Source organism: Grus americana, chromosome 30 (genome assembly GCF_028858705.1).
Source record: "Grus americana isolate bGruAme1 chromosome 30, bGruAme1.mat, whole genome shotgun sequence".
Classification (NCBI taxonomy): Eukaryota; Metazoa; Chordata; class Aves; order Gruiformes; family Gruidae; genus Grus; species Grus americana.
Window position 1 is genome coordinate 722,780 of NC_072881.1, and position 19,754 is coordinate 742,533.

At 37.4% G+C, this 19,754-nt stretch overlaps 1 protein-coding gene across 2 annotated transcripts in view; it reads left to right on the plus strand.

Moving 5' to 3' along the window:
* Positions 1-19,754, plus strand: part of LOC129197953 (maltase-glucoamylase-like) — a 52,595-nt gene that overhangs the window by 6,989 nt on the left and 25,852 nt on the right. For both annotated transcript variants that reach the window (XM_054806787.1, XM_054806788.1), the window contains exons 6-21: positions 2,040-2,211; positions 3,867-3,966; positions 4,740-4,852; positions 7,353-7,478; positions 7,977-8,108; positions 8,934-9,053; positions 9,678-9,791; positions 10,371-10,455; positions 11,296-11,413; positions 11,946-12,117; positions 13,029-13,145; positions 13,981-14,135; positions 14,644-14,728; positions 16,197-16,253; positions 16,829-16,953; positions 17,975-18,063. In XM_054806787.1, coding sequence (XP_054662762.1) covers positions 2,040-2,211; positions 3,867-3,966; positions 4,740-4,852; positions 7,353-7,478; positions 7,977-8,108; positions 8,934-9,053; positions 9,678-9,791; positions 10,371-10,455; positions 11,296-11,413; positions 11,946-12,117; positions 13,029-13,145; positions 13,981-14,135; positions 14,644-14,728; positions 16,197-16,253; positions 16,829-16,953; positions 17,975-18,063 — 1,880 coding nt within the window. The remainder of the gene's footprint in view (positions 1-2,039; positions 2,212-3,866; positions 3,967-4,739; positions 4,853-7,352; positions 7,479-7,976; positions 8,109-8,933; positions 9,054-9,677; positions 9,792-10,370; positions 10,456-11,295; positions 11,414-11,945; positions 12,118-13,028; positions 13,146-13,980; positions 14,136-14,643; positions 14,729-16,196; positions 16,254-16,828; positions 16,954-17,974; positions 18,064-19,754) is intronic.

Below are 19,754 nucleotides of genomic sequence, written 5' to 3' on the forward strand. Positions count from 1 at the left end.
TCATGACGCCATCTGTTTTCTCTGAAGGTCCGCGGTGCTTTAGGTGACCTCTTGGGCACGTGAACCGCTGCTTCTCTTCTTTTGATGGCGAAGCAGGATGGGAAGGGTCTTTCCAGAGAAAATTTGGGGCATGGGGAGGTCTATCTCATGGGCTTTGCCACCTTCTTTTGATGGCGAAGCAGGGTGGGAAGGGTCTTTCCAGAGAAAATTTGGGACATGGGGAAGTCTATCTCATGGGCTTTGCCACCTTCTTTTGATGGCAAAGCAGGATGGAAAGGGTCTTTCCAGAGAAAATTTGGGACGTGGGGAGGTCTATCTCATGGGGCTTAGGTTTTGCCATGTTGGCTCTGTGCCCTCTTCTGTCCTGGGGAGAATTGTGTCATCCATCCATCAATTACGATGAGAAATCCTTCCCAGCATCACCGGTTGATCTGCTGGAAGGTAGGAAGGCTCTGCAGAGGGATCTGGACAGGTTGGATTGATGGGCCAAGGCCAACTGGATGAGGTTTGACAAGGCTCAGTGATGGGTCCTGCGCTTGGGTCACACCAACCCCAGGCAACGCTACAGGCTTGGGGCAGAGTGGCTGGAAAGTTGCCTGATGGAAGAGGACCTGGAGGTGTTGGTTGACAGTGGCTGACCATGAGCCAGCAGCGTGTCCAGGTGGCCAAGAAGGCCAACAGCATCCTGGCTTGTATCAGCAATGGTGTGGCCAGCAAGACCAGGGCAGTGACCGTCCCCCTGTACTCAGCCTTGAGTGCTGTGTTCACTTTTGGACCTCTTACTCCAAGGAGGACATCGAGGTGCTGGAGCGTGTCCAGAGAAGGGCAAGGAAGTGGGGAAGGGTCTGGAGAACAAATTTATGAGCGGCTGAGGGACCTGGGGTTGTTGAGCCTGGAGAAGAGGAGGCTGAGGGAAGACCTTATTGCACTCTACAACTGCCTCAAAGGAGGTTGTGGTGAGGTGGGGGTTGGTCTCTTCTCCCAAGTAACAAGCGATAGGACAAGAGGAAATGGCCTCAAGTTGCTCCAGGGGAGGTTTAGATTGGAGATGAGGAGAAATTTCTTCACTGAAAGAGCGGTCAGGCATCGGACCAGGCTGCCCAGAGAGGTGGTGGAGTCCCCATCCCCGGAGCCGTTCAAAAACCGTGTAGACGTGACACATGGGGACATGGTGGTGTTGGGTCGACGGTTGGACTTGATGACCTCAGAGGTCTTTTCCAACCTTAAAGATTCACCGATTCTGTCATCTTTCCTGTCGTATTTATGATGCTCTTCCTGAAGTTCTCAGCCCTCCAACTCAGGTTGTGCTTCGGGTGTGCGACAGGAGACTATTCGGCACCAACCGGCGCTGAGCCGGTCTTAGAAAATTTTAAGTAAAATATTCACTTTTGTGCTGAAGGATTTTAATCTCTTTGTTTTTCTAAAAAAAAACCAAAACAAAAACTCCCCAAAACCCCCAAACCTAACGAAAGCAAAGCTGGGCTGAAACCCACCAAAAAGCAGAAGCCCCAGGAGCAAATATTTATGAAATCGATTAAAAAGGGATGACTCAGCCGATGGCTGATTTACCATCAGCGAACGCGTGAAAGACTGATTTATTTGGCACGTGGAGGGGAGAATAATTTAATTTGATGGGTTCGAAACAGCGCTCTAGAAGATCGCTTAAATTTTCCTTAGGGTTTTATTTAATTTGGGGGAAAAAAATTAATAATTTGGGACCTGTTTGGACCGGTGCTCTAGAAGATTGCTTAAATTTTCCTTAGGTTTTTATTTAATTTGGAAAAGAAAAAAATTGGGACCTGTTTGGACTGGTGCTGTAGAAGATTGCTTAAATTTTCCTTAGGTTTTTATTTAATTTGGGGGAGAAAAAAAAATAAATTTGCATTTTCTGTTTTTTAATGAAAAACCCCCTTTCCCAACTAACAAATACCAGCCGGTATTTTTTTCTTGCAACGGGCAACGTTTGGGTCGAATGATGCCGTCGGGGCGATAAAATACAATTTTTTTTTTAGCTGAGCTTTTCCCCGTTATTTCGGCAGGTTCGATACCACCGTCGGCCCGCTGGTGTATGCCGAGCAGTTCTTACAGCTCTCCATCAAACTCCCCAGCAGCAACATCTACGGCGTGGGCGAGCACGTCCATAAGCAATATCGACATGACGTCAATTGGAAAACCTGGCCGATGTTCAGCAGGGATGTGGCACCTTCGGGAGTAAGGATTTCTTTTCTTCCGTTTTCTTTCTTTTTCAGGTAAATTCTAAAAGCCGGTCGTAGTCGCTGCATTTAAGGTTATCCGATTAATTTTAATTTTTTTTTTTTAATTTCCGCTTGCCAAGTGTCATGAAACGCGAGATGCTACCGAAGAAGGGTCCCGCTGGAATCGGTTTTCCTCAGTGTTTCGGGTTGAATTGGTTGGGTTTGGCTGCGAAGCAGCTGATGAACATTAATATCTGACAGGCTTTGGGTTTTTTACTTGTTTTTTTTTTTCCCCCCTAAAATTTGGTAGATACAACGTTTTTTCCTTCTGCGGCATCGTATCTTACAAAATAATGCAAAGTTACCCTTAGCAGCTGTTGCTTTCTAAAGCAAAATACATCTGCAATTATTTTGTTTCTACAGTTTCACCTTTTTTTCCAACGTAATTTCCAGGGCATCTGGTTTTCCAAAAAAATTAAAAAAAATTTAAAAAAAAAATTAAAAAAATAATAAAAAAAAAAGCATATTCTTCCACCTGCAATGAGATGTTTGATCCCGAATCCGCGAGTTTTTGACACATCGACTCGCAAAATTTGGGATATAAAAATCAGTCATCGGTGTTTATACTCATTTTTTGCGTATTGCTTTTTCTGACATTAATTTCTGCGATTCCCACAGATGATTTTTTTTTTTTGGGGGGGGAGGGGGTGCGCTTTTGGGGAAAATAGACAGCCAAACCTTATCGCCATGCTTATTCATCGATTTCGACGAGGAAAAGGAAATATTTGGTAGAGCGCGTAAGCGCTTGACAGGGTAATTTTGCAAAGAAAATAAAAGAAAAAAAAGAAAAATTAAATTTCTGGTGTCTAATCAATGCTAGAGAGCGAGAAAAGTGATGTAGAACCTGGAAGAAGGCATAATAAGAATTTTTTTACGCTCGATTTGAGCCTCTAAACCAGCTTATTTAGAAGTGTAGCATCTCCAACTCAGTTTAAAATTGTTTTGCGCGATTTGAGGTAATACTGGAATTAAATGAGCGTAAAACAGAGATTGTTTAATGCAGCCCCGATCCTTATGCGGAATTCGGAGTAAGTCCTGAAATCGTTTGCTGAAATAGGAGTGATGTGCACGGGATTCGGGGAGCGGCTCGACCTTTGCAGTTAATTAATGTTTTCGAAGAAAAAAAAAAAAAAGGAAAAAAAAATCTTTTAAAGTTTTGAGGCATTGTCTACGGGCTGATACATGTATTTTGATTTTTGAACCGGAGAGTGGAATTTTCCTCGCTATCAGCAAAGCTTATTATAGAAAAGGTCTCCTTGATTTTCTCTCCGTCCCTGCAAGAGATACGATTTCTCATCTTCATCTTTTCAATAATAAGTATGTGGAGGCTCTCATCCAAACGGCTCCGCCGAAAGTTGGTTTCCCCAAATTTCTGCTTTCAACAGATTCTGGCAACTTAAAGACATTCCCATAAAAGAGAGAAATAATTAAAAAAAAACCAACCCCAAAAAACCCCGAGGTTAGTGTTGGTAATTTTATTTTTGCTGGTTTTTGTTTCCTTTTGAGAAGTTTAACCTCACGTGTGATATATCCTTGAGATACCGCAGGGCGCGTATGGCCACTGTATTTTTTTTTTTTTTTTTTAAATCAGCTTTTCTGTTTTCCTTTAAGAACACGGATAACTTATATGGCGTTCATACCTTCTTCTTGTGTTTGGAAGACAACACTGGAGCCTCTTTTGGCGTTTTCTTGATGAATAGCAATGCCATGGGTAAGGGCGTCTTCTCCGTAAGTACCGCAAAAAAATTGAAATACGTTATTTAAATCATCTGCAATGCTGTGGGTAAGAATGCCTTCTCCATAAATATTGCTATATGTGTATATATATATATAAAAAATAATCTGCAGGGCTACTGCACTGCCAACCTGCTGAGCTGATGTAGATTTTGCAAAAAAAAAAAAAAAAAATCCCAAATTTGAATTCTTGGTCTTAAAATCTGTGGCTGCAGCCATTTTTTCAAGCATTTACTCGTGTTTCCTGGACGAGCAGCGCTAAGGTTGTACCGCCAGACCAGCGTCATATGCCTCGTGCGCATTTTTATTGACGTTCAGGGACATTTCGGTACAAGATAGTGGAATCCGAGGCTGAATTTATACTGAGCGGCGCTTGGAAATAGATGCCCCGAATTTTCTTTAGATAACTACGTACGTAGCTGGGCGCTTCACGGATAGCCAAGCGACTCAAGACTGAAAATTTAACGCTAAGAAGTTGCGCCATCGGATTTCTCTTTTCTTTCCGGACTGTAAAGGAATGTAAATATGGATATTAAAAAAAAAAAAAATTAAAAAAAATTAAAAAAGAGCGGAGAACATTCCACCCGTCTTGCAAGCTCCAATACTGGGGTTTTTGGGTTTCCTTAAATATTTTTCTTTGCTATTTTTCTCCCAAACGATTTTTCTATCTTTCGTTTCGGCATCACGGTGATTTGAGATTTAGGTAATATCCCAAATCGATTCGGTGTGGGGTTTTTTTTTCGCTTGCAGAGTTCGCCCTGCAGCCGGCGCCAGCTGCCACTTACAGAACAATTGGCGGAATTCTCGATTTTTACGTCTTCTTGGGAGACACCCCTGAGCAAGTCGTCCAGGAGTACGTGAAGGTACGGTCATGAACCCCAACTCCGAGGTGGTGGATCTTCCATCCTTGGAGACGCTCAAAGCATGACCGAGGACAGCCCTGGGCAAACAGCTCTTGGTCATTCTTCTTTGACCAAGGCTGAGCTTTGAGTAGATGATCTCCAACCACCATCATCCCGTGGCTTAAATTGAGAAATTATGCATTGAACATTGGGGTTTTTTGGGTTTTTTTGGGGGGTTTTTTGGGTTTTTTTAAGTTTTCTTTTATTTCCACGTCTCTTCGCTATTTTATTAATCCAAAATTATACCTCAAGGTTTGCCCCTGACCCGTGATGATTTTATGAAAACATGATTTGATGGTAGCAAAGTGTCTACACCTCTGTTGAGGTCTTCATGGCAACTAATTACCATATGTACTTTTGGGGGCCAAATACGTGTTTCAACAACTTCTTAAAGAAAGGATATGTAAGATTCTAAACAGCATTAAATTGAGTTCTTTAGTAACTTAAATCTTTAAATTTAGACTAAAACTTTTTTCTCTTTTCTCTTTTCTTTTCTTTTCTTTTCTTTTCTTTTCTTTTCTTTTCTTTTCTTTTCTTTTCTTTTCTTTTCTTTTCTTTTCTTTTCTTTTCTTTTCTTTTCTTTTCTTTTCTTTTCTTTTCTTTTCTTTTCTTTTCTTTTCTTTTCTTTTCTTTTCTTTTCTTTTCTTTTCTTTTCTTTTCTTTTCTTTTCTTTTCTTTTCTTTTCTTTTCTTTTCTTTTCTTTTCTTCTTTTCTTTTCTTTTCCTTTCCTTTTCTTTCCTTTTCTTTCCTTTTCTTTCCTTTTCTTTCCTTTTCCTTTTCTTTTGATTTTCTTTGATTTTCTTTGATTTTCTTTGATTTTCTTTGATTTTCTTTTCTTTGATTTTCTTTTCTTTGATTTTCTTTGATTTTCTTTGATTTTCTTTTCTTTGATTTTCTTTTTTCTTTCCTTTCCTTTCCTTTCCTTTCCTTTCCTTTCCTTTCCTTTCCTTTCCTTTCCTTTCCTTTCCTTTCCTTTCCTTTCCTCTCCTCTCCTCTCCTCTCCTCTCCTCTCCTCTCCTCTCCTCTCCTCTCCTCTCCTCTCCTCTCCTCTCCTCTCCTCTCCTCCTCTCCTTTCCTCTCCTTTCCTCTCCTTTTCCTCTCCTTTCCTCTCCTTTCCTCTCCTTTCCTTTCTCCTTTCCTTTCCTTTCCTTTTCTTTTTCCTTTTCTTTTTCCTTTCCTTTTCTTTTCCTTCTCTTCTCTTCTCTTCTCTTCTCTTCTCTTCTCTTCTCTTCTCTTCTCTTCTCTTCTCTTCTCTTCTCTTCTCTTCTCTTCTCTTCTCTTCTCTTCTCTTCTCTTCTCTCTCTTCCCTCCCTTTTTTCTTTTTTCTTTTTTCTTTTTTCTTTTTTCTTTTTTCTTTTTTCTTTTTTCTTTTTTCTTTTTTCTTTTTTCTTTTTTCTTTTTTCTTTTCCCTTTTCCCTTTTCTCTCTTCCCTTTCCCCTTCCCTTCCCTTCCCTTCCCTTCCCTTCCCTTCCCTTCCCTTCCCTTCCCTTCCCTTCCATCTTTCCCTTTTCTTTTCCTTCCACCTCTACGATTTTTATGCGGTTTCCCTTATTCCTACGCAATTTCCCCTTAGATCATCACTATTTTTTTTTTTTTTAGTTTTTTTTCTTTCGGTTCATTCTGCACCTTTTCTGTACCTCATCTCTCCTTCCAATTCCACTCCTCCGCTCAGCGCGATTGCTGTTGGGATATTACCTCGAGTCATCGCTCAAGTGTAACCACTGCCGTATAAACACGTGCTTAAAAAATAGTATTCAAACTAAGTGCTTGCACTTCTTTTTTTTTTTTTCTTTTTTTTCTTTTTTTTTCTTTTTTTTTTCTTTTTTTGTTTTGTTTTGTTTTGTTTTGGTAAGGCAGCAAATCGATGGGCGCGATGCCAGAAAACAGACAGAGGTGGCAATTTTATATAACATTAATATAATGTAATGGGATGTAACATATCATATCATATCATGTCATATAGATCATATAATATAATATAATATAATATAATATAATATATATCATATAATAGCATATATCATAGCATATAGCATATATCATAGCATATAGCATATATCATATAGCATATCATATCTCATATTATATCTCATATCATATATTATATCTCATATCATATATCATATCTCATAGCATATATCATACCATATATCATATCATATCTGATAGCATATCATATACCATATCATATCATATACCATATCATATCATATCAATCTTTATTGGTAGCAATGGATACATCATTCACTACATCATTCACACTTGTTGGGTTTTGGAGGTTGGTTTTTTTTGGGGGAAAAAAAAAAAAGGCATAGAAAAATAAAGCAGCTGCGGGCGATGGCCCGAAACGCACTTTATCGTACTCGAGTTGAATGGTTTGAGAGAGAGTTGGAGAATTTAGGGAATCGGACCCAAAGAGAGGAGGCCGACGGCGCTTGTTATTTTTGGTTTTAATTTCCAGTTGGTCGGATTGCCGGCGTTGCCCTCATATTGGTCTCTGGGATTTCAACTCAGCCGCTACGATTACGGGTCTCTCGATGAGGTGAAGGCTGTTGTGGACAGAAACAGAGCAATCGGACTCCCATATGTGAGTAAAAATGTGATTTTTCTATTTTTTTTAAAAAATCTTTTCAACTACGGCCATTTTTCTTGTCCGCACAGTTTTCTATATCAAATGCTGAATGATTTCACATCTCATTCGCTCACTTTTTTGTGGAAACAATTTTTCGGTTTCAAGTTTCCAGCTCAACGTTTTTATTTCTGTGTTGCGCACGTTTCTTTGGCTTAACCTGCGAACCAATGAGGTCAAACCCAGTGCGCAAATTCACTTTACGCTCTCAGGAGCCCTGCGAAATTAAAGAGCATCAGAAGCTAATTTTTTTTTCCCTCTCCCAATTTAACGATGGATAGCAGTTTAAAAAAAACGCTTTAGGTGTCCACATCCAGCTGACCGGTGGATTGCATCAGCTGCTTTTCTGGGAATTTTTAATTAAAATTAAAATTAAATTAAATTAAATTAAATTAAATTAAAATTAAATTAAATTAAATTAAAATTTAATTTAATTTAATTTAAAATTTCCTCCAGGATGTTCAGTACACAGATATCGACTACATGGAAGCAAGGAAAGATTTTACTTATGACAAAGTTAAATTCAAGGACCTCCCCAGTTTTCAAACTTATATGCATGACCACGGGCAAAAATACATTATTATACTGGTAAGCACTTAGCTCTTTATTTTTCCATTTTAAATAACATCATCATTTTAGTCTTGAGAAGAGGAGGCTGAGGGGAGACCTTGTTGCCCTCTATGACTACCTCAAAGGAGGTTGTGGTGAGGTGGGGGTTGGTCTCTTCTCCCAAGTAACAAGCGATAGGACAAGAGGAAACGGTCTCACATTGTGTCGGGGGAGGTTTAGATTGGAGATGAGGAGAAATCTCTTCACCAAAAGAGTGGTCAGGCATCGGACCAGGCTGCCCAGGGAAGTGGTGGAGTCCCCATCCCTGGAGATGTTCAAAAACCATGTAGACGTGACACTTGGGGACGTGGTTTAGTAGATGTGGTGGCGTTGGATCGACGGTTGGGCTTGATGATCTTAGAGGTCTTTTCCAACCTTAATGACTCCATGATTCTATGACTCCGTGATTATTAGTACGTATGTCACGTATAGTTAATATATACGTTGTTACGTGAGACTTCTTGCTGCATAGCTGCTGGGCTCTATGTAATCATTGTAGAGAACCGATACTGGCTGGAGAGAAGAGTTATCTATATAAAATATATATATATATTTATATATATTTATATATATATAAATATTTAATATATTATATATACATATTTATTAGTATTAGTATTAGCATTAGCATTAGCATTAGCATTAGCATTAGCATTAGCATTGTGGTGGTGCTGACGTTGTTGTTACTCATCTTTCCACGTCATTGCCGGGTTCTACGTAATTGTTGGTAAGAACCAATAATTGATGGAGAGAATGTGGTTTTTTGGTTGGGTTTTTTTTTTTCATGTTTTTCCATTTTTTTAGGATCCCGCTATTAGCACAGAGGCTCTGGCTGACGGTTCTCCCTACCAAGCCTATGAGAGGGGGCAAAGCAAGAAAGTTTGGGTTAACGAGTCGGATGGAGTAACGCCGTTAGTTGGAGAGGTAATTAATATTATTGCATAATATTTTCTGGGGTTTTATTTATTTATTTATTTTTTACATTTTGATTTTTCAAATGGAAAAAAAGAGCAATTTTGAAGGTTTGGGAAACACGGGCGGCCAATATCTGTTTATTTTCAGTAATTATCAGAGAGCGATTCCTGCTTTATTGCTTTGAAAACGTCTTTATAATTAGTTCACAAATGCAGCTGTTTATTGTAAAATTTGCATCACTTCAAAATAATTTTTACTTTAGAAATGACTTTGGAGTTTAGAACTCAGACGTTAAAAAGCGCCACTTTCTGCCTTATTCCTGCGTGTGAATTTAAGAATAATAGAAGTAATATTAATTAAAATTGATAATTCATTAATAACAATTCTATTATTTTAATAATGATAATTAATGTTGATTAATAATGATAATTCACTCTTGCAATTCACAGCTCAAAAACCTTCTACCAATCACTACATCAATGCTGTCCCGCAAAACTAATAATCCTGAGGTTTTAGACTCAAATGTTTCCCCAAGAGAGCGATTCACATAAATCTGAAGGAAATCTGAGGATTTTAATTTTTCTGTAAGGTCATCAAGGGTTTAATTTAATTATTTCCCTTTTTTAATCGTAGGTGTGGCCAGGAAGAACTGTCTTCCCAGACTTTACCAACCCGGACTGCACCAGCTGGTGGGTGGAGGAATGCAAAATATTTTATAACCAAGTGCCCTATGATGGGATCTGGATTGTAAGTGATTCCTGAAATTTTCATTTTTTTTGCAAAAATAGGCTAACGGCAAGTCAGGTTTTAGTTTGCATCGGTACAAAGGAAGAGTTACTGAGAATAACCTGAAATCTCTGTGGGATTTTTATTGTTAATAGATGGTGCCTTTTTGGGAGAAATTAGTTTCCATGCAGAGAAAAGGCGAAAACACTGTAGGATTTTGGGTTTTAAGTCGGTAAAGTCATTTTTCTCAGGCTACAACAAATAACCTTTGTTTATAACACAGGATTTGGGAAGAATGATAGTACATAATTTCTCCAGTTTGGTTGGAGTGTCACCATCGCCACTTAAAATAATCTTTTTGACATTCAGAAAGATTTCCCCCCCACCTTTGATTATTTTGTAAATCAATGTCCTGGTTGCTGGATGAGGAGTTCAGCAGCTTATGAATATTATTCTTTCGATATTTCTTGTGTCCTCAAGTCATAGTTGCTGCAAGCGGGTTTGTAATGGTATATTTGGCTGAAAGCCCAAGAATTGCTGTTATGAATGAACTTTATTGGAAATTTGAAATTCGAAAATGTCGAATTTGTGATTTTTCAGGATATGAATGAAGTAGCCAGCTTTGTTCAAGGCTCAAGTAAAGGCTGTGAGCAGAACGACTTAAACTATCCTCCTTTCACGCCCCGTAAGTCCATTGTTTTTTAGCTGGGGAGGAAAAAAAAATACAAAATTATGAATTACTGTCGCCCCATCAGCTATAAAGGGGATTTTTTTTTTACTACAGGTTTTATGGAGGGTTTAGCAAGCATTATTACTGCCTGAAAGTACAAATATGCCCGCAACCAGGTCGAAGATGCGGTTTATTTAGCACATCAGAAAAGAACATCTTCTTTTGCTGCTTGCCAAATGATCGCTGAATGTTGCTATTGCTTTAATTGGCTATAACAATTTAATTAATTTTCTTGTAATGCCGACAGTTTTAGAGGTGTGGGCAGTGCCGAAGTGTAATTGAAATTCTTTACCGGGTCAGAAATTTGAGCATTGCTGGTACGTGGTCAGATGAAATTATGCAGAAATTTTGGGGTGTAGTTTTTTTGGGCGAGTCTTTCCTTGCATGTGAAATCCATCTTGAAGCTGGATTTAAGTTTATTTAAGTTGAAAAACTGAAGTACCGTCAGGCTCCTAAATCCCACCCCGTGAGCAAAGCGGCGTTTGCGCACATTTTAGCGGCGGGCGGGGAATTATTGGGCTGTTTCTGCATCGACTGCTGTGAGATACGGGAATTTCAAAGACGGAAACGTTCTTCATTAAAGATGAATAAACGTGGAAAGCCACGGTAATGTTGCATGACGCAAACGCCGAACTGAGAAAAAGCCCCAAATACCATGAACGTGCGCGAAGGAAAAGACTAGAAATACTTTGCCCTCCCCCCCGCCCTTAATTAAATTGATTAGATTTGATTTTTCAAAAAAAAAGAATTTGCTCCAAAGCCATCGAAAAGTACTTCCGAACATTTTTCCTGCAGATATCGTTGACAGGCTGTTGTTTTCCAAGACGCTCTGTATGGATGCGGTGCAGAAGTGGGGGCGACAATACGACGTTCACAACCTTTATGGATACTCTATGACCCTCTCAACGCAACGGTGAGGCACCCAACTTGATGAGAAAGGGCGGAGTAGAGCGCGTGACCCCTCTTTAGAGAAAAACGAGTAATTTCAGTCCCCGGCGATCAATATGAAATGAGCGGTCTTCCCACAATAGGCTGAACCTAGGCAGGCCAAAAAAAAAAAAAAATCACGTTTTTCTTAAATTCGAATCGAATTCAGAATCAAAATTCGATTGGTGTTGGATTTCGGCGATGCCGCTATGAGTAGAGGAAACTGAAAGGAGAGCTGAGCTTTATGATTTGGAGTTCGAATTTGACGAAGATTGGCAGGCAAAAACTTATGGAAAGATTCTTTAAGGTGAAAAAAAAAAAATTATATATAATATTTAGTTAATGGACACCTGGTTAAACTGAAGGGAGTCTGTATCCTTAGCTTATTTATAATTGTGAATGAATAAATGAAAATTAATAGAAACTTTCCTTATTACAAATGAACTCATCTCCACAACTTCTTTATTTTTTGCCTAATGCCAAACTTTTTTTTTTCTTTATTTTTTTTAAACTTCCAGAGCCATTGAAGATTTGTTTCCTGGAAAACGAAGCTTCCTTCTTTCAAGGTCTACTTTTGCGGGATCGGGAAAGTACACCGGTCACTGGCTGGGAGATAATGCGGCAACGTGGGGCCACATAAAATGGGCGATACCCGGAATGCTGGAATTTGGCCTCTTTGGAATCCCTTATGTATGAAAACAGTCATTTATGGGACTTTTCAAAACAAACGGGTATCTGCGATGCCTGACATGGATAAGCCCATCCGAATTTAAAAAAAAAAAAAAAATTGTGTAGAAATATAAATATTATAAATATATAATGCAAATATAGAAATATTTAGAAATTATAGAAATATTTCTAAATAAACATATGAATAAATCATATAAATTAATATAAATTAAATGATAATTTATTAAGCATACAATATAATGAATTAACCCCTATAATATATTAAGCATATAATAACCATAGAATATATTAAGCATATAATATAATAATCATAGAATATATTAAGCATATAATATAATGAATTAATCCCCTATAATATAATAATCATAGAATATATTAAGCATATAATATAATGAATAAATCCTCTATAATAAATTTTAATCCCCCTATAAATCCCTTTAGGAATCTGGTTTAAACTTTTTTTTTTTGTTTTTTCCCCAGGAATAATTAATCTTAAACTTGTAGGCACTTTAATTTTCTGCACTACCCGTATTTGAATTATTCTGTGTGTGCAGACAGCGGGTTGTAAAATTAATTGCAGAACTCAAATGTTACCGAAAAAAAATCTGTATTTACGTGGCTACTCGTGCTGGGGAAAAAAAAAAATAAAAAAAAATCTTAGAAACTTCAGAAATTCTGTAGTTCAACCAGAGGGAAAAATACAATGGGAAAATTTAGGTATGGATGAGAGATTTGGATGATTCTGTGTAAAAATGTGTTTCTATTCCCTGGTTAGCAATTAGGAATGAATTGAAAAAAAAAAAAAAATTAAAATCTCTGCAACTCGGTTCTTGGAGGTTGTTTTTTTTTTTTTTTTTTTAATTTGAGGTGCAATGCGCTGTACAAACCACGCGTTCTCTTTTTATTTTAAGATTGGAGCAGATATTTGCGGTTTCTTCGAAGACGTCACAGAAGAACTTTGCAGACGATGGATGCAAGTGGGAGCGTTTTACCCCTTTTCCAGGAATCACAATACCGAAAAATGTATAGTAAGTGGTACATCCCGCTACGAAAAATTTCGCGGTCCGCCATTGCGTTGCCATTCGGATAATTAAATTTAACTCCGGTAATTCTATTTCTGCCACGGCGTCGTGAAATAGTCGACCGGTTTGAAATCAGTAGAATTTGGGAAATCCTTGCTCCGAAAGGTTTAGCTTTGGAGGGGTTGATTGTAAGGCAGCGGAGAACGCATTTGATGTGATTTCGGTTTTTCCGAAATCGTCGTCCGACGTCAAACTTGGTCCCCGTTGGTGGGGGAGCCAACGAGGAGGCAGCGTTTGCTGTTACCCAACCTACCTTCCTGATTTTCGGCTGCGCCACTCGGTTGTATCCTGAATGCTCTGTGCAATAGCAATAATAATAATAATAATAATAATAATAATAATAATAATAATAATAATAATAACAACAACAACAACAACAACAACAACAACAACAATAACAATAACAATAACAATAATAATAACCACACCACCAAAATATAATAACCACAAAAATATAATAATAATAAATAAAATATTGTGATACTAGTATAAATAATAGTGAAATATAATAAAATAATTATTAATAACAATCAAAATAGTATTGTAATACAGAAAACATAATATTATAAAAAATATAAAAAGAAATATAATAGTATAAATAATATGAAAATTAAAATGTAATAAAAATAATTACTAATAACAACCAGCAAAATATAATAATAATAATAATAATAAAAATAATAAAAAATAAAAATAATAAAAATAAAAATAGAAAATAAAAATAACAAAAAAAAAATAAAAATAAAAATTAATTAAAATAATAATAATAATTTATTTTCAGCCTCAGGATCCTGCTGTCTTCGGCGCCGATTCAGTGTTGGTGAAATCCTCGAAGCACTACTTGACTATCCGCTACACGTTGCTGCCCTACCTCTATACGCTTTTTTACAAAGCTCATACCCAAGGCGACACAGTGGCCCGGCCAGTTCTCCACGAGTAAGTCAACCTTCACTCTACTAGAAGAAAAGAATTCGCACAGGTCAGTTGGGGATTCGCTCAACCCACCCGTAGTTTGTGAAGGCTGCCGCCCATCGCCATACCCATTTTCCGTAATTTCTGCGTGCGCGGTGGTATTATCGGTTCCGAAACGCCTTTGGCAGCTGATGAAATTATTCTCCGCGGGGATACACGCTGTAAAAATTTTATTTTCTCGCCTTCGTTTTCTTGAAACTCTTGAGTAGAACTGCCTTAAGAGCAGATGCCCCTAGACACGCTTATGCATATGCGTAATTAGTACGTAGAAAATTAATAAGCTGTGAATTTACTTTCGTAACCTCCAATTGCCTCCACCAAAAATCGTCTTGGGGCATCGCTATACCATGCTTTTCAGTAGAGATTCTAGACAACTGAGACCGCGAAACATTAGGATCGTGCATGATGATATGAATTAATGTGTTATTAATTAGTAAGTGCGATTAATGCCGCTGCTTTCCTACTCGTTTAGGTTTTATTCTGATGAAGCAACGTGGAGCGTGGATAAGCAGTTCTTGTGGGGTCCTGGGCTCCTCATTACCCCTGTGCTTGATCCAGTAGGTCTCACTTTCTTGATGCCTTATAATAAATTCACGGGGGCACCTCAAGTCACCAGCGACACTTTTCCGACAGGAAATTGCAGTAAAAAAACCTTGTTGAAGTTGTGTTTCTTGCCCCTCTATTCCCCTCATTCTTCTATTCTCTCGATTTGAAGCGAATTTTGAATTTTCCATCTTATTCGGTCTTGCGATGATATTGTTATTCGCCTTAAAGGCAGAGCCCCCCTGTTTAGGGCATACGTGTTTCTCCTGAAATCATGCTCTTTTTTCCATTTTTATTTTAAGCTGGGAAGGAAAAAAAAAAAAAGAAAAATAGGGTCTTCCATTCCCCGATGAACCCGACAAATTTGCGCTGGTCCTATTTTAGCCTGAATTATCTCGGTGAGAACCGGAAGGAATATTCCCAAAGAGGCCCTCGTTCATTACCTGTGATATATCTCCAGTGGAAACAAGTGTCTTAATATAAAATTTGATTATATCCTTCTTTCATGAAATATTAAATATCATTTTCTCTAATTTAATTTTCTCCTCACGTTCAATTTTTCCCCTAAATATAATCGCCGTCTGAAATTCCATCTTCTCTTTAAATTTACATTTTTAGCGTATTAATTACGTGCTTGTCTTCAGACTCCTCATAAACCTAGATGATTTGGGGTTTTTCTCCTTCATTTGTTGCTCTCGGTGAAAGAGCCCACAACATAAATTCGTCACTAATTAGAAAATCTCGCCCTTTCGCGCCGTTATATTGATATTGCTTTATTATTTCTCTTTTCCCATCCTTTGGGAATCCGCTTCTTCCGTCGCAAAATTCTGCTTCACCTCCTCCTTGCGTCGCCTCTGTATTTCCTTCAGTGTCCGCTGCTTATTTCTCACGTGATTTCGTTTTACCCGTGATTCATCAAGGCAAAAAAAAAAAAAAAAATACGGATCGTTGCTTTTCCTGTTGCAATATCTTGCGCGTAACGCTCGTGGGTTCTTGTACCACGCGCGCCACTTAGAAGAACAAAGCATTTGTTATGTGTAGCAAGTGTTTGAAACAAACCAATGTGGGGAAAAAATAAAAAATAAAATAATTAAGGAGATTGAATGATGCTTGTGAATACCCTCTGGGACAGTGTGGTTGCAGCATTGTCATTTTGGGTGACAAACAGTGAGTTTCTGTCCTACAGCTTTGACGAAATTATACCTGGATTATTATCTTCCTTTTTGGGCATCGTCATAGAAAACCTTGAAAGAAACCCCCAAAACTGAGAGGCAATACCTATAGTTTTCCCATCGTCACTTTTTTATGAGTTTTGGAAATTCTGGCTTATTTTTGTTCTATTTTTGCCCCTCCCTATCCGGTTGAGGAGGGGCAGCGTTAGAGCGGCTGGGTGGGCACCTGGCCACCACCCGCCGTCAACCCACCGTGTTGGATTAATGTGGGTTCGAATGTGAAAATAATTTCCGTGGTTCCCCTTTCCAGGGAGTGGAGGTCATCGAAGCGTATATCCCTGACGCGGTCTGGTACGATTACGATTCGGTAAGTAGGATCATTGAGTGGGGGTTTCTAAATGTCCAAGTGAGAAGGTCACACGGCTGTGGGTTGAGTTGAGGATTTAGGAAGACAAGGCAAGGACATGTATGTATGTCTGTGTGTATATATATATATTTTTATTTTTTTTTTAAGTGAAATATAGTATTACTAATAACGCACGAAGGGGTTTGCCATTAACTCTTTCTAATCTCATTTCTGGAAAGAAATTTCCCACTGCTGTGGTGGTGGCTTTAATTGGCGGAAAAGGGAAACGGCTGGCGTCAGGCATCCTGGCAAGGCTTGCTCTCGCTGGGTTGATTATTAAATAAATAATCTGCTCTAATAAGGTGAAATAATAAGATGAAATTAAATAGTGAGGGTTAGTGATTTATATATAGCATTGTATAGCGTTCGGGTCTGTGGTGGTTTGACTTTTGTGACCATCGGCAGCAACGCAGACGTTCCCAGAGCGGAAACCTTTGAGTAAGAAGAATTAAGGAAAAAGGAAGAAATAAAACTCAGGATTTAAGGCAGCAGCGAGAAATGCAACCTACTCCTTCTTTTCCACCCCTGTTAATTAGGGCGCAAAGATCTGGGTGAGAAAAACGTGGATGAACATGTACCTTCCTGAAGACAAAATGGGGCTTCACTTGAGAGGCGGTTACGTCTTCCCTTTCCAACAGCCGGCCACCACAACAGTGGCGAGGTAAATCTCCAGACTGAATGTTTTCTTCACTAAATTCCTGTGAAATGTGATAATGTGATTTCAGGAAGGGATTTAAGGCCTGGTGGTCGCAGAAAAAGAGGTATCATCATCGTCATCGTCATTGTCATCATCATCATCTTTTCCTTTTTTTTTCTTTTTCTTTTTCTTTTTCTTTTTCTTTTTCTTTTTCTTTTTCTTTTTCTTTTTCTTTTTCTTTTTCTTTTTCTTTTTCTTTTTCTTTTTCTTTTTTTTTCTTTTTCTTTTTCTTTTTCTTTTTCTTTTTCTTTTTCTTTTTCTTTTTCTTTTTCTTTTTCTTTTTCTTTTCTTTTCTTTTTCTTTTTCTTTTTCTTTTTCTTTTTCTTTTTCTTTTTCTTTTTCTTCTTCTTCTTCTTTTTCTTTTTCTTTTTCTTTTTCTTTTTCTTTTTCTTTTTCTTCTTCTTCTTCTTTTTCTTCTTCTTCTCCTTCTTCTTCTCCTTCTTCTTCTCCTTCTTCTTCTCCTTCTCCTTCTCCTCCTTCTCCTTCTCCTTCTCCTTCTCCTTCTCCTTCTCCTTCTCCTTCTCCTTCTCCTTCTCCTTCTCCTTCTCCTCTTTCTCCTTCTTCCATTATTAAATTACAATACTACATAATTGGTAGTATTATTTGTAGTAATATTTGTTTCAGTATTATTATTTAATAATATTTAGCATTTGCACTTTGAAATTTGGGAATAACTATCAGTTACCACTCACTGCCGTGGCCAGAGACAACATGTTTCATGATTAACCAGGGGTTTGGGGTTTTTTTTGTGTGTGTGTATAGCATTTTAATCGCGCCATGGATTTTATTCCGTTGCATGAAAATCATTGAACATGAAAACCTTGGACATCCAGGGACTAATGCAAGACAATTCTAAAAGTTTTGAAACCCTGTTAATTCTATATTCTTAATAGGAACATTAAAGACTGCCTAGATATTTATTATATAACTAAAATTGTGATTTTTTAAAAATTTTTTTAATTTTTTTTTTGTTGTCGTTGCAAAGCCGTAAGAATCCTATGGGACTCATCATTGCGCTGGATGACAATAACGAAGCCATTGGGGAGTTATTCTGGGATGATGGAGAATCAACAGGTGAGGTTTTATTGATCGTCGTAGAGAAGCAATGACAACAACCAAAATATTTAGACTCATGGACTTGAAGAACTGAATGTATTTCACGGAAGGAGGAAAAAATACAATAAAATAATGAAAATATTTTTAAATTTTAAAATGAAATATTTTAAATTTTAAAAACTCTTAATGAAATATGTGACAAGCTATTGCAACTTTTTCACCATTAAGTGGAAAAATGCAATCTTTTTTTTTTTTAAAATTTTTTTTTTGTTCGTTCAGATTTCACTATAGTCTTACGCATCTAAAGATTTTCCAACTGTTAAACCATACGGTCACGACTGATGTATTTTCTGATATGCACCCAAACAAGTTTCAATGGGTACGAGAACGCACATAAACCATATCTCACAAGAAGATTCAGCTGAGGATTAAAAACTTGTCCAGTTACCAAATGGTTCAGAATTAGTTATATTCCTTGGCAAATCAGCAGACACGTTAACTCAAAAGCTGTTGAACCCAAAATTTGTAATGGAATTTGGTTCCCGCTGCGTATCCATGAATCAGATTAAGCTGAACATGTTACGCGTATTGTTTCCAACCTCACTTTTTATTAGCAGCTGCCTGAAAACTTATTTTTCAGCCATAATAATCAGGCCAAAGCCCCGCAAACTCTCGCGATGAACTGGGATCGATACTACTCAACTCCCAACTGGTTTTCCATCAAACAATTTACATCCTTTTTAAGAAAAAAAACCTTTAGCGCAGTATTAAGGTCGTAACTTCATTCAACCCAAGTAAAAAACTTGAATTTTAGGCTAAATTAATTTCTCGTTTTGTGAAAATGAATGCCTTCGGAACACAAGTGTGTCTGAGAAAAGCAGAGGTGATTCCTTGCCAACAAAAAGAATATGATTTTTTTTTTTTATTTCACTCTTGAGGTGAAGGAATTTTTGGAAAATGAAGGACTTTTTGAATTTTTCTAAGGTATTTTTAAGGATTCAGGTAGGCATCCAGTTTTCATTAGATCGAAATAACTTTGGATACTTAAATCCTTCAGGTGCTTTTGAAGCCTTTGGCCTTCAATACACATTTTCTAGAAAAGACAGAAAGCAGCTTAAACATTTATTCTGAAATTATTTTTGGAAGAGATTTTATAAAAAAAACCCAAGCTTTTATTAAAGGTGGATAATTTTAAAAAAATTATTACTATATTATTACTATATCATTGCTATATTATATGATGATGATGATTAATTTTATTATTTATTACTTTTTTATTATTACTTTTATTATTTTTATTATTACTTTACTGATTATTTGACAGATTTTATGGCTTTATTTGCAACCAACTATAAAATTAAGAGCAAAGGGCTTTGTTTTATGGCATATTCCTGTTAATACCACTGCATTTCAAGGGGACCTAATCTTCCTAATTCATATCCTATTGTTTCCATAGGCTGCCGTGAATGGGATTTTCCAAAAAATGGGAAAAATATTTGAGCTTTATTTAGCTATACTGAAATAAAATGTAGGTTAGAAGCTGGAAGTTCCTTAACCTTAGAGAGCAGACCGAATCAAATTACTAAAATACACCAAAAGTATATACTAAAATGGAACGTATTTGGCATTAATATATATTGATTTAATTGGAGTTTGTAGTCCTTCATATAAGAGGAAAAAAAAAATTGAAAAAATAGTTGTTCACAAGA